Source organism: Parasteatoda tepidariorum, chromosome 7, assembly GCF_982258835.1.
Source record: "Parasteatoda tepidariorum strain Cologne lab strain chromosome 7, Ptep-v5.0, whole genome shotgun sequence".
NCBI classification, from domain to species: domain Eukaryota; kingdom Metazoa; phylum Arthropoda; class Arachnida; order Araneae; family Theridiidae; genus Parasteatoda; species Parasteatoda tepidariorum.
In genome coordinates, this window is record NC_141761.1 from 110,762,087 (window position 1) to 110,777,852 (window position 15,766).

General features: G+C 28.7%; 1 protein-coding gene across 1 annotated transcript in view; it reads left to right on the forward strand.

The window, feature by feature from the left end:
• The first annotated feature begins 509 nt into the window (after positions 1-509).
• LOC107441737 (agrin) overlaps positions 510-15,766 on the forward strand; it is a 331,154-nt gene continuing 315,897 nt past the window's right edge. Inside the window, exon 1 of the mRNA XM_071183001.2 lies at positions 510-1,438. Coding sequence (XP_071039102.2) covers positions 1,276-1,438 — 163 coding nt within the window. The 5' untranslated portion in view covers positions 510-1,275. The remainder of the gene's footprint in view (positions 1,439-15,766) is intronic.

Genomic DNA, 15,766 nt, shown 5'->3' on the forward strand with positions numbered 1-15,766 from the left:
ATAAGCTTTTAACCATTAAATCGTAGATGCTTATTATCATTTCATTTTGTTATTTGATTTTAAGAAAACTGTTTAGATCATATTTTAATGACAACATTATATTTTAATGACACATTTTATAAAATATATATAAGTTACCATTAACTGTTATTTTCTGAATTTAATTTGAGGCATACTTATTATTATATTTCAAATATTGATTATTACTTATTAAATTAAGTATTATTTTTTGAATGTATTGTATAAATGAATGAAATAAAACTTCATATAAATGAATCAGGAAATAGTCCTTTCTAACTTCAAAGAGAATTTATTCCTAAAAGTGATGTGAAAAATTTCAGTCTTCAAATGAATTATTTACAGTTTTGAATGATTTTCTCTCTTAAAATCCTTCTAATACTGCAGGGAATTAACAAATATCGATAGATGGCAGCACATGTACTACTTACTGAGTACGATTAGTCTTGGAGTAAAATTGAAGGGACATGCGCTCCCTCATGTTCTGCGAAGAGATGCGTGGTTTACGGAGCAACAACATTTTTACTCGCTCCGCTCCTTCATGAAAGTGGCAAGATAAATTAGCTCTTTTTATTTTCACGTGCTTCTCAAGAATATAGAATTTTAAAAACCCCTTGGAATAAAATGTGGCAGTTTGTAGGAAAAGCCTTGCTCTTTCATTTAATATGAAACAATGGATTTAAAAAAAATAAAGATCTATCTTTAAGAATAATTTATTAAATTTAATAAAATACAAACTATATTTATTATTGGATTTGTGGATAATTTACGGAGAAAAAAAATTAATTTTAACGTAGTTGTGAATATTTTAATAGGAAAAAAAAACATTAAAAAAAGAAATAAAATTCACTGTTGGAATAACACATTGGATTATTTATTTTTACGCGGTGAAAATGTTTTACACATAAGAAAACGTGTTCACAGACAATGTCCTCGGATTTACAATTACAAAACTAAATTAATCTAGAAAAAATGATTTAAGTTTCTTATTTTGTGAAATCAAATTAATTCAGGCATGTTTACGTAAATAATGTATTTTTTCCGAAAAAGTATGCTATAAAAAATATATATTGCTACTATATATTTCCGTCCAAAAGCGGATGAACAAAATATATATTATAAATCATGTCAAAATGGATACGTGACGAAACACAATTCCATCCTCTTGAAATACACTTTGCTTTGTGAATTAAGGGAAGCGGATTACTAAAGAGGATTACTCTTTGATTACTTTAGTAATCATATTTGAAGTAACTGATGGCTCCTGACGTGGAGTGGCAATCAGAAAAAGAGAAAGATGAGCCTAAGCCAAATAGGTTTGTGAGATGGAGTAATAATCAGCTTTTGTTGGTTTTATCCGTCATTGCCGTTGTTTTGGTGTCGATAGCTGTTATTTCTGGGACAGTTCTCTACTTTCAATGTAAGTATATTGGTTTGTCTGTAAGTTCTTTTTATTACAGAAATACACTAAAATAGATTTGTAATTTAATTCAACTTTGAAGAAAAATGCCCTATAATTGATTTTTGACCTAATGAAACGTGTATTAAAAACAACAAAAAAGTGTATAAAATATATAATGTACGTTTAGTTGTATATAATTGTATGTCTGAAGTATAATTTTTATGGATATTTTATTTTAGGCATCGATGGCTTTCATTTGAATAATTTATAAATTCATTTTGATCTGTTTAATTTTAAAATAATTTTGAATTGACTTTGGAAAAAGAAGTTTTATTTTAAACATTTTAGCAACATTGATGTAAAAGTTTTTTTTTTCTTTACTTTTTAGACTTTTTAGCATTTTAAGCAAAGCAAAATAAAAATGATAAAAAAAGTGCTTAAATTTGACGCTTTTATTTAAAAATAAAAATAAAAATTTTCAGAAAAAAAAAATTTTTTTTTGTTATGTTTAATATCATATTTTAAGCAACATCGCTTTAGAGTGATTGTTAGAAAATGTGTTTACTTTTGAATATTTAAAACAATAATATTTTTAATTTTTTTTTTGTTTCGAAATTAGTTTTATTTTCTTTATTTTTGTAAAGAGCTATTTTCGTCCTTATTAAAGTCCAATTTGAGACATTTTTAAGAAATGTGATTAATATGTTTTTTTTATTATTATTTTTTTTAATTTTTCAATATTTTGAATGAGACAAGACAAATATATTTAAATAAGAAAAACTAATAATTAAAAAATGCTTCTTTGGTCTTATCCCGATATTTTAAACTGATATTATTAAATCTCGTTATCTAAACAACATTCCCCTAAAATATAAAACAGTTTTCTTATTAAAATTACTACATGACCGAATTTTTTTTCTTGTAAAATGTTATGAAACATATATTTAACATAACATTACATGTAATTTTAACATAACATTGTTATTAATAAACTTTAACGCAAACATTATCCTCTTATCTTTGTACTAATATTACCCTCTTCTTAAATTCTAAAAAAAGCTACTCGGTATTGTCTTAATAATTTATTGTAAGTTGCAGTACTGACTTGTAAGTTTTGCATGACCGTAATTCAAGCTTAAGATTCCACTTCAGACAGAAAAATGATTTTACTTCCTCTATGTTAACGCATATTCCCAGAATTTTTATTATTAGTGGTTTTTTAAGCACCTAAGCAATCTCGTTTTGGATATTTTTTGTTTCATTTTGTTTATTGTTGATTCAACTTATTTACCCAATTTAGAATTCTAAAGTTAAGAGTGTCTTCTAAATTTTTTACGAAGTTTAAAGCTTTTCAAAAATTAAAAATGCTTACAACCATAAAAGATTAAAAATTTGAAATTTATTTACGTTACATTCATTAAGACACCAAAAAATTTCGTGTATAAGAAGTTATATTTTATTTAAGAAATAAAATGGTGCGTATAGGCACTATTATCCAAATCACTGAACAAACCATTTAGTTAACGCTTGTTTTATTTGTGAAATTTGTTTTTTTTTCTTTTATTTCTTGACTTGCAACTTTAATCGATCATAAAAACATAATGATAAATCTCAAAAGGAATAATTACACATTTTCAAAAAATTTCATTAGTCAATAACCGTTTTAAGTTAAAAAACTTGAATACTTTAAAAATTTCTCAACAGTAAGTGTTTACTCCAGTTGAATTACTATTAATTTTTGGGTGTCTTAAGAACCCTTGACAATAGCAGAAAAAGTAAAGATTAAATTAGAGAAAAATATACTTTACGGTGTTAATAAAAAATATTTATTGAATTGGTGCGTTTGCGCACTTTTGGCCGAAAATGGAGTAAGAGTTTTAAGTTTAACCCTCGATCAAAGTCGATTTATTCACAGTAATACCTAAGCTCAATAACAGTGAGTAATTTAAGCGTTTATTAAACTAGTTTACGATTAGACTATGATAAATCTGTCTATAAGTTATTTTCAGTCTGGGGAGTTCAAACAGTTTTAATCTTGTACGAATTAAACTTGCAATATTGATAACGCGGATACTTTTTAATAAAATTAGCTGAAATAGCATGGTTTGCAACGAATGTCATACTTGTGATACTCCCAATAGCAGATACCCTACCAACGCTGCAGATTATTACAGCATCTGCAGATATTTTTCCATCAAACAAACATGCAAAAGGGGGAAAAAGGGGATCATGGGTTAGAGTGCACTTGAGTCAGGCGAACCCTGGGAGGCTCTCGTGATCTTCCTCTCCGTGTAACGCAAATGCGGGTTAGCTCCCTCAAAAAGTCCCTTACGAAAGCAAATTTCTCCCAATATTCGATCCAGGAGTTCCCTTGTCTTCTGGATTGGGATCAAAATTACAAGGCTACAGCGTTGAACATTAGTTGTCGTAAACCCAAAAAGATTGGGTCGACTGCTTGACGACGTTTATAAAATAAAAAATACTATTAAGTTGAGTCAAGTTGGGAAGTTATGAGATTGCATGAAAAGTAAACAAGTCAATAAATAAATAAAATAACCCTCTAACTTCTAGATACTTGGCATATGAGATGTAGGAAATGCTTATGTAAATTCAAAAGATAAATTCCAGATAAGAATGGAGTACATATTCTAGAACTACCATCCTTTCATAAACTCTAAAGAATTGCATTCCAAGAGGAACAAGTTGACCATCCGATCAAAAAAGCTTTTTTTTTTTTATCCTTGCCACGAGACTTCAATTCTTCTCCTAAAAAGAATTTCTATAGAAAGTTTTTTTTTTTTTTTAGCGGATCAATGAGGGTTAGAAAAGCGATTTCTTATAGAATTATTCTATGTTAGTATAAATATGACACGGATAAAATGATACGTGTTGAACTTTTTTTGAGGAAATCATTTTCTTAAAGAAATAGAAAAGCCTAAAGAGCAGATAAAATGTTTCTCATGCAAACATAAAAACTGAGAGAAGTCTGTTCTAAAGTACACAGTAAGGGCAATCATAGACATGATCATTAGTAAGAGTTTTAAAAAAATTATTGTTAACCTCAAAAGAGATTTTTTTCACGAAAAAGCTTTCATACACATAAATAGAAAATTATAACTTCTCAAAATACTGTCAGACCTCTATTTAACGAAGTCACTAAATCGCGATAGTAAGTTCGTTAAATAGAAAATCTCTTTTTGAAATACTTTAACGACACAAAACAGGTTTAAAATTCATAAACACAAGACATAATTAAGATAGCAATGGGTACCCTTTCATCTTGTGAACTAGTATCTACTATTTATTTTATAAATCTTAACCACAAAAGGAAAGCAAGAATGGAGCAAAACATTATCCAGTGTTACACTATCATGCTAAGCACATTTTCAACTAAAAAAAGCTAAATTTATGTATGAAATTACAGCTGTATTTATTATAAAAGTAATTTTAAACATCCATTACCGCATGCGTTCTTAAGTTTAATTGCTACTGATAAAATCCGTTTTGTCTGAGTTTTTCGTTTGAAATGCAAATAAAAAAGGAAAGGGATTTTACTGCTTTCTCTAATAGTTAAGTAGCTTCGAAAATCAATTCAAGGTTATTTCCCCCCATAAAATGCGTTAACAAGTTTATAATGTTCAGAAATATTTTGAGATATAGGGAAAGTGGATCTCAAAGAAAAGTTCGTTAAATAGAAAATTCACTTCGCTATTTGGAAATTATTTTACGAAGAATTTCCAAAATGTTCTTGGTTCCTTCAAAAAATTCGCATAATGGAAGTTCGTTGAATAGAAGTCCAACTGTATATTACTCATAAAATCTATTGCTCTCGTGAAAGCAAAGCAACGCAGTAATATCCGTCATAGACGTCAACATAAACAAAAACAATAGATTTTTCATATAAAAGCTTTCATACACATAAATAGAAAATTATAACTTCTCAAAATACAATAATAGAAAATTATAACTCCTCATAAATTTTTCATAAAATGTATTGCTTTCGTGAAAGCAAAGCAACGCAGTAATATCCAACATAGAAGTCAGCATAAACAATAAATTTAAAAAAATAAGTAGTCATTTATCACACACATTGATTATAGCTCTCTTAAAACTTCCTCATAAACAAAATATGAAGTCTGTCCTCATACAAGCAAAACAACACCACAAGAAACATTATAGACGTAAACATAAGATTTTCGGACCAAAGTTAATTACAAAAAAGTGATTATTTTTGTTATATAAGTTTTTGAACACATAAAAGACAAAAAAAAAAGAATTTAAAACTTATTCTTTTATAAACAAAGCAACGGCTGAAATACTAAACATAGATATTGCTAAAGATTTTTTTTAAATTAAGTAATCAATAATCACACTAAGTGCAACGTATTTAAAAGTTTCTAAACTAAATTAGAAGCCTATTTTCTTATAAGTGAGCCAACACAGCAAAATCCAACAAAGATATCTCCATAACAAAGAGTTTTGGGCAAAAGTTATAACAAAAAGTTATTATGCTTTTCATAAAAATTTCTAAATACATAAAACCTTAGACGTTGACACAAGAAAAATATTTCAAATAATGAGTAATCGTTAATCACACAAAGTGATTATGGCTTAGAAAAGCTTTCATAATCAGAAATAAAAACTGGGCTGAGAGAGTTTGATTTTAAGCAAAATAACACAGACAGACGTGAACATGAACAGGAGTTTAATACATAAACGTTAATAACCAAAATTGATTTATGGTTCATATAAAAGTTTCAATTCCAACGCATTTATAAGAGGTTTGTTCTTCCATAAGCAAAATAGTGCAGTTAAAGCTGACAGAAGCATACACTGTAAAAATTAACGGTAAATTTTACAGAAGAATTTCATATTTTTCAAAGAAGAAAATTGCCTTAAGAAAAATACAGTTTTTTCATATTTTAATCCATTATCTGGGCACTGTAAAATATTCCCTATTCTTTTCACAGAATTTCTCTGTATATTTAACTGTTTAAAGCTGTTTTGTTAATAAAAAGGTTTTTCTCAATTTTTTATTCTTACCGTAAACGGATTAAAACCATCAGTTCCATTTCTTACTGTACAATAACTTTAACCTTTCTTCAAATCATTTCATGAATATTTTCTTTATATGCTCTTATTTTTTAACAGTTACTTTATGGTTTAGAACATAGTATTATAAATGAAAAAGCGATTCGATGTTATTGCCAAATCGAAACTCTACCTGATTATTAAATTTCTTTCGATTTATTTTTGATATAGCGTGACATATATTTCATTCAAATTGTGAGAGTTATATGAGAATTATTCTGATTTGAAAAAAAGACTATATTTATATCAAGCAAATCATATCAGCAATTTTAAATTCTTTTCAAAATAAAGTAGTAGCTAACAAAAGAAAATATTCATCCAGTAAAAATATAACGACCTTTTAATAGGAGATTTTATTGCATCGTGTCATGTAAACAATCCATGTATGAACGGGTCAAAATAGTTTGTTAATGTAATAAGTTTAGTACGGATTTTGAGCAAGAAACTATTTTTTATCTCTTAATAAAATAATGATTTCTATTTATTTTTGCCATTTATTTTCCTATTTAGTTCAATTTGCGTGACACTCTTAATATGTACTTTATCAATTTTCCAGAGTAAATATGCTTTTATTACTTATTTAAAGCTGATGCATTCAAGTAAACATCCATTAATTTTAACATAATATTTCAAATCCATATTTCGGAGATATAAAGGCTAATTGTCGTTTGAATTTCTTAACTTAAAATAACTCGGATAGAAAATCTGTTACTTCTTTTAATTTTCGGGAAAACAAAACTATTTATTTATTGTATATAATTAAAATTCAAGAGCGCATTAAATATTTAATACTATATAGGCCTTTTATATATATATATATATATATATATATATATATATATATATATATATATATATATATATATATATATATATATATATATATATATATATATATATATATATATATATATATATATATATATATATATATATATATATATGGATGTATACACGAGTATAATACAAGGAAGTAGTAATGACGATATAATTATATAATTATCTCCCAAAATACGCTATGTTGTGTTGTTAGTAGCTTGGGAAATTGAGTCCCACGTTGCTAAGTAAGATTTCTTAATATTTAAACATGTTCTTCGCAAAGATATAAAGATATTTTTTCCAAGGTCAAATTCTCCTGGTCTATCTAGCATTCAGAATTTAAAATTTCCATTCTTGGGTCTGTGATCCTTACCAGAATTAAACCTTTTTTTACTAACCATGTTCTAGTGTTCATTTTCAGTAAATGCACTTCACACTGAAAAAAGTTTCTGTATTAATAACCAAGAAATCTAGGTTTTACCTAGATGAACAATAAGATCATTATAAACTAAGAAATTTCAATTTTACTTATCATTCTAAGTTTTGAGGAATGTAAAATCAATAATCTTTGATAAATCAAGGCATGGAAAGAAAATCTGTAAAACATTTATGCAAAACAATATTGGAAAAAATTTATAAAAATTATATTTTGGGGAAAGATAACAATAGAAAAACATAGTGAGGTCTATGATTGATATGTCTGTTTCAAAACCAGAGAAGTCTGTTATTATACAGGCTGTAAACCGTTTTTTTTTATAAAAAATCTTCTGTGAATATTTTTCCCTATTTTGACAAAAACTTTTCTTTTGTTTTCAACTTTTCGTAAAAATCCTGATAAATGTTTTGCAGTAGATTCTAATGTAATTGTTTTCTCTTGATGTTCAGTGAATAAAAGCAATAAGTTAAGAAAAATATTTGTGAGTTTTTGGATGTTATGAATATTCTAAATATATTCTTCAAATATATACCAACATCAACGAGTAACTTCTGAAGGTCTGTTTTATTACATCTAATTAAAATACCATAAACGAAAAGGTTATAATGTTAACAGTCAAATAACTGTTAGGGATTTATATTTTTCACCAATTGGAAGAAGCCTTTCAACTTCACGGTTTGAAGCAAATTGATCGCGTAATATAGGCAACAGAGTTGGGCAAAAATGTAATCGATTACGTTTTTCCATTACAGTAATCAATTACTTGTAATCATGATTACAAGATAACATAATTTTGATTAAAACTGTAATCGTGAATACAACAGACAATTACAGTAATCAATTAGTTGTAATCATGATTACAACTTTTAAAATTGTTGATTACAGCTGGTAATCGTGATTACAATAATTGATTACAGTAATCAATCACGATTACAATTGACCAAAATATTGATTACAACTGTAATCATGATTTCAAATAATCACGATTACAAGAAATAGATTACAGTAATTGGTTATGTAATCAAGATTACAGTTGTCATCAAAATTATGAATGATTGTAATGTAAATTATCTGTAATCATGATTAGAAATAATTGATTACATAGCAGTAATTACCTGTAATCAATTACAGTTGTAATCGATTACTGTAATTCGGCGACGAAGTACTGCAGCAGTTTCAGCTGAACTAATGTTTTGCATTGAGTTCTGTACATTGACAAGATTTACCCCATTTCACTTACAGATGATACAATTACTAACCAAAGACGACTACCACCATTGTAAACTGTTCGTAGACGTGGTGCTTGACGTCGCTATGCAGTTTTATTTATTGACGAGGCCAGGTTTATGCGAAAAAACGTATTCAACACATATGAGGAAAATTTCAGTGCCAGTGTATTATGCAATGATTGACATATTTATAATTGAGTTTTTAATGTATATTTTAAATTTGATGATTTTCTCTTGGGGACGTACGTGCTGTTAAAACGTCTTAAAATAGCACTGTACCGTATTCTTCAATCTTCCTTTTTAAATTGATGAAAAATGCGAGCCTCAGTACAGCGAGACATGTGTTCCATGCATGCCGATGCCTCTGCACATCAGGCCCTCCAGACGCGTAATCATTCCCAAAAGGTGGATAAAAACCCCGAAATCCGCTTTATGGCCATATGGGGCCATCTTAAATCATGAGTTTATGGGATTCTTGTAGGCACCCTGTGAAACATCATGAACTCTTCTGTTCACAGTAAAAGCATATCTTGCATCATTGGGCGAAGCTGGGAATCGTTTTTATGTTGTTGTAAGTTGAGAAATAATATTAGCGTAAGTCTCTGCGAGCATCTCTTTTAATAATTATTCAAATAAATCATTTTAAAATTAATATGTGTATCTATTTTTCAGGATGAATTTGAATCCAAAGGAAGGGGGGAGGGTTGCGGTTTTTACCTTCTTGAGGTGGTTTAGGATCCCATTTTCTTTGGTAGGATTTCAATTTCTTGAGGTCTTTTATAACCTATTGGAATTATTGGTCGTTTGATATATCATTAAAGAATAAATATAAGCTAATTAATTTATTCATTCATCAAAATAATTCATCAATTCAAAATACAATATATACTCTCTACATTTGACATTTAACTCTTTAGAATTTTGTTAAATCATAAATATGTATGGAATATAATAAAAGAAAATTATATATTTGTAAGGAAACTTTCAGACATATTTTGCGAGCATTAAACAGAAAAAAAAATCATTTTCGTTTTTTTTTCTTCTTTTAACTCATGAATAGTATTGCCCGAAAACATACGCGGTTTAAATTGAGTGAAAATAGAGGCTTGACAATCAGACGTGATTCGAATTTATGCAGATTTCAACTTTATTTTTGATTCCGTGAGGAATTCCAAACAAACAAGGAACTTGAGAGTAATTAAATTTTCTGAGCTTCTTCTGAAATATCAGCGTTTTTGTTAGTTTCTTGATTTAATTTCTGATTTAAATTCCTGGTTTGGGAAATTTTAATCTTGATTGCTGATTAGTCATTGTCCTGTTTCATTTGTCAGTTTGTTTGCTTTATAAAGTTGAGATTTCGGATTACGTAATTAAATATGTTACAATTCTTGATTCTACTAAAATCAAAGATGAAGGAGAAGAAATTTATCAAGATGCATTTAGATTTGCTTTAATCGTTAATTTTAATTATAATCTTCAAAATTTTATACAAAAGGAAAATAACATTCGATACAAATACAATATATTTCAAAATAGAGTTTAAAAATCAATTCACTCAATCTTTATACGAAATATATTTTAGCATTATTAAATATGAAACTAATTAAAAAAAAGAATAATACTTTTTGTATGACGTCATTAAAAAATACAGTCAACTTTTGTATGGATTTAAAACAATTCGGATTTCAAATGATAATAATCTTAATTTATGAAAAAAATAAAATAAATTGATTTTAAGAAAATAAAAAATTTATAAAAAAGACCTATCAACTGCATGAATAAAAAACGAAAATGTAGAACTACATTTGTCAGATATATGAACTAATTTAATTTAAGCAATATAATTGTATTTTATTTTATAACCGTCGTTGAACAGCCGACCCAAATTTGGGTTTACGACTACTAATGTTCAACTCCGTAGCCTTGTAATTTTGAACCCATTCAAGAAGACAAGGGAGCTCCTGGAAAGTGTATGGAGAAATTTGCCTTCGTGGAGGACTTTTTGATGGAACCAACCCGCATTTGCGTTACATGGAGAAGAAGACAATGAGAACCTCCCACGGTAAGCCTGACGGCAAGGGGACTCCAACCCATGATCCGTTTACCACTGAGGATATTTCGTGTCAGCACTGTGGTCGATGCAAGTCGGATGCGGAATTCGTATCGACCAGCCATAGCTTTGACTCGATCCTGGTTCACCTCATTGGAACGCGAACACTCTAACCCCTGTAAAATGTTAAGTATGATTTTTAGCAAAAGGAAGAAAAAAGGAAAAGGGACAAAATCATCCATTTCGATGAACACCCAGTCATTTAGAATTTTTTTTTAAAAATAGTATTATAAAAATATAAACATTTTTGGTATAAGTTAACAAACAATTCAAATTACCATAACGTCCTAAGCATTTAGAAAGTGTAAGTAGTCTATTTCAAATATGCTGTGTTGACTAATTTTCGAATGAGTTAAAGGGAATTCAGAAATATCTGCAAGTCATTAAGAATAAATATTTTTTTTTTATAACCGATAAAATTCCTGACGAACTTGGGCATGAATTTCAATAATAATTCTAGATTACTCTGAGAAATTAGTTGTAACTAACGAACAGCCAGCCCATTTTGTAGGTTTGAGACTGCTAATACTCATCTTCGTACTCTTGTAATTTTGAATCATACCCAGAAGACAATGGAACTCCTGCATAAAGTATTAAGAAAAACTAGTCTCCTTGAAAAACTTTTTGACACATGGTATCGGTAGGTAGCTTACTTACGTTGCACTAGAGCTGCACAATGGGATATTGGCAACGGTCTGGGTAACTTCCCCGAATATGATCCGAAGACATCCCATCACAATTTTGATCCTCTGCAGAAGGGATGACTCCTCCTCTTTGGTAGACCGACGACCTGCGTGCGAAGTAGAGCACTTTACGTAAGAACAGTTAAACGAGGACCGATACCACGCACCCTCGTTCCCTATACAGGCTGATCAAAGTGGTCACCCACCCGCTTACAGATCGCAGCCAGTGATACTTGACTTCGGTGTTCTACTGGGAACCGTGTCTTCACTGCGGGACTTTTGATACATGAAGAAGAGCATTTACATTACATGGAAAGGTGAACCACGAAATCCATCCACGGTTAGCCTGACGGCAAATGGGATTCAAACCCATGATACGAATTCTACTGAAGATATTTTACGTCAGTGTGGTTGTTGTGAGTCGGAAGAAGAATTTGAATCGACCAACCTTAGCTGGGATTCGAAACCTGGGGCAATCAATGGGCAGTCGAGGTGTGTAACATAAATAGTTGGTACGCTCAGAAATTTTATTTATTTATTTTAACTGATTTCTTAAAGAACTAATACACCACTTGGTTTCCTAATAATTTACACACCGATTAACTAACTCGCTCATTTAGAGAAAAATTTATAAATTATCTTTTATTACTAGTTTTTTTCAATCTTCCTCTGATATATCAAACATTATTCATAAGAACTGTTTAAAAAAACCTATATAAATACAGAAGAATATTTATACGTACAGTGCGCAAAATAAAAATTGAACTACCCTGAATAACTTTTCATCTAAAGATCGGATCTTCATATTTTAGAACTCAGACTTAAGGGTTCGAGGGGATCACCTCAACTATGCTAATTAATTGGTGTAGGCGATATTTTAAGTTAGACACAAAAACGTATTTTCTGATAATAAGCATACCTTTTTTTTTAAAGAAATCGGATTTATGATCACCGAAATGTTGGGCAATCTAGGGAATATGATCACGATAGTTTGGTCTGGAAGTTTGTGTATTTCGTCATAACTTGAGAACTTTTTAAGCCGATTGAAAAATCTTTGCACACAATTAAGAAATTTGCTTATCCAAAGATAATTCCACGCTCAAAATAAATTTTAGTAATTACATATTATTTTTGTAACGATGAAGAACTATTTTTTGATTGACTATCCCTAACTAAGAGTGGGTATTCGGCTAGTAAATTAATACTTTCCTTATTTCTCATTCCATTTACCTGGATTACCTTTATATTACAAATCTTAAACAAATAGCTATCTATTCCAAGTTTGAATAAATAAGCTTGATAAAGTGTAATAAATAATCAAGTTATTACGATTATTTATCGCATAAGTTTGAATAAATAATTAAGTTTTGGAAAATATTGAAACAATAACTCAAGATACTCTTTTACAAAACAATATCTAATTTTATCAGACAGGATTAACAAGTTTTATAAAAAAATAGGAAAAAAGAGAAATGAAGACTGTGAAATTTCAGTTAAAAAATGTATTATTAATTTAAAATAATAATAAGCGCAATCTCTAGTTATATACAATTTCAAGTTCACAAAGCATCAGACTTAATAGACAGACATAAAAATGTCAAATTCCTGTCTTAAATTTTAATTAAAGGCACTAAAGATAAAAACAAGCTGATAATTTTTCAACTAAAAAAATAGGTTTAATACATTCCAACACAATTTTAAACTCAAAATTAATTATAAAAGTTTCAAAATTCTACTTAAAAAAATAAAAAAGAAGCACTGATTTTTGAAAAGTTTGCCTTTATAACTTAATTTACATTGAGATGTACTCCATACCGAAAACTAGTTTTTTCTTTACCTTTACTTACATTTCATTATATAAGCATGAATGTAAAATAATAATAATAATAATGTACTCAATAGAGGCCCCATTGTGTTTTGGGAATGTTATTTCAATTAGTTCATGATTTTAGACTGAAATTTGTTAAAAAGAATTAAAATGTTAATCAAAATTCAATCCCTCTTCACAAGACTATTCGCCATTAATTTTAATTAGCTTTTGGGGGAAATCAGCAATTTAAATTCAGTTTCATAGCATTAAATTAAAATTTATTATAATTATCTGAAAATAATAAATATTGCAAGTCTTTACTAGAGCCAGTTACGTTAAATTTTTAATTATCTCGTAAATTCACGTGACTTGTTAAGATAGTTTCAAATTATTATGTGCAAAAAAAAATAAAATATGTCGCAGATGGAATTAAATTCAAAGTAATTTCTTTTTTCAGTCATAGTTGCTGTAATATTAATATTTTCTTTTCTTATGCAAATTTTAACTGTAAATGAAAGTTAAAAAAAAATAATTTACGGTTGAGTTTTGTAACTCAAAGCGAGTGGCGCGCTCAATTTCTAAATTGCAATCATTCTTTCCACTGAGGGATTTTCAAACAATACAATAAAGAAATTTTGCATGTCATAATTCTCAATTGGTTGAAATTATTGTGTTTCGATCGTGAAAATAATTCCGTGAGGAAGAATAAACTATCAAAGTAGATATTTAAAACTTAGTTATAAATATCGATTTTATTTTTTAAGAGGAATTTAGGGTTTATTTTCAATAGAACAATTGGACCAGTCTAACCCCAATTAGATTTCCAATTTCCACTTAATGCCTCTTTTCATTAAAATAAAAAAATAACAATGATAAATAAAGCTTAAACATGGCCGTATAATATTTTCCGCAACAAAAAAATTCGTAGAGGAGAGATTTTCTATATTAAGTAATCAAAAATGGGAACAAAATCTTTTAACCATTTGAACTTTTTCAATGGTCTTAATATTTAAAATAGTTTTAATTCCAATTACACCGTGTCACTAACACCGCTAAGGTTTTGAAAATCCTACACTATTATTTATTTTATTATTATCAATATTTGCTTTGATCCGACCAGGTGGCCGAGTAGTTAACGTGTCTCACTGCGAAACCATTGACCGTGGGTTCGAATCCTGCTCAGGGCATGGATGTTTCGTTCTCTCTCTGTGCTCTATGTCCTTTCTCCATTGTGTGAATGTGACCCGCCCTTTAAACGGGTTTGTGGTTGTGTGACGTGGGCGACGCTGCTCCACAGTCGTGGCTTCGCCACAGGTGCCCACTGGGTAACGAGAAAAGAGTAGCATTTCTGGCATTCCTGTGGCCAATGGGACAATCCCCAAGTACCCACCATTTTAAAAAAAAAAATATTTGTTTTGTATACATCTTATTGATTTAAAAGAAAATAGACAAACTTTAAAAAAAGTTAAACAGTTTCAAATTTATGTAATTCGTTATGCAATTCGTTATGCTGTTGTTTTAAAATATGAAAAGTAAAATAGAAATCGTAGTTGAAATATATTGTCGTTTTGTATTAGTAGTAACATATCATTACATTGTATTCGAGTAAAAGCTATATTTTAGCTGCTCAAATTTATTATTTATTTACATTCAAACCATTTGTAAAAGTAATAGAATAATTGAATATTTGACTGAAAATTCAGACAGAATAAGCAGAAAAAAGCTGAATATGCAGTCCATCTTAAATACACAGAACAAGTTTTACTCAATTTTTTAGAACGTAGTGCGTTTACTTGTTAAAGTCAATTAAATTACGAACAAAAGAAGTATTACTTTTCCAATTTCATTTATTCTATCAATATCCAATGTAACGATTTCATCTTAATGACTCTCAACGAAAAAAAAAGAGCTCATCATCGATTATCTGTTCTTTTAATTGGACAGCGAGAAATTAATTATCACTGGTTGATGTCCGAGTGTCTCTTCCATATAAAAGGTCACTCACTTCACAAAAAACCTGGTTTTGTTTTAAGTGTAAGTTTCAGTTTTACTAATGATATTTTAAAGCTTAATATTGTTTGTGAAAACCTTTTTTGTTTAGCAAAATTTAGATTTAACTTTTTTTTAGTATACTTTCTGAAAATAATGGTGGTATTACTTAATTGTTT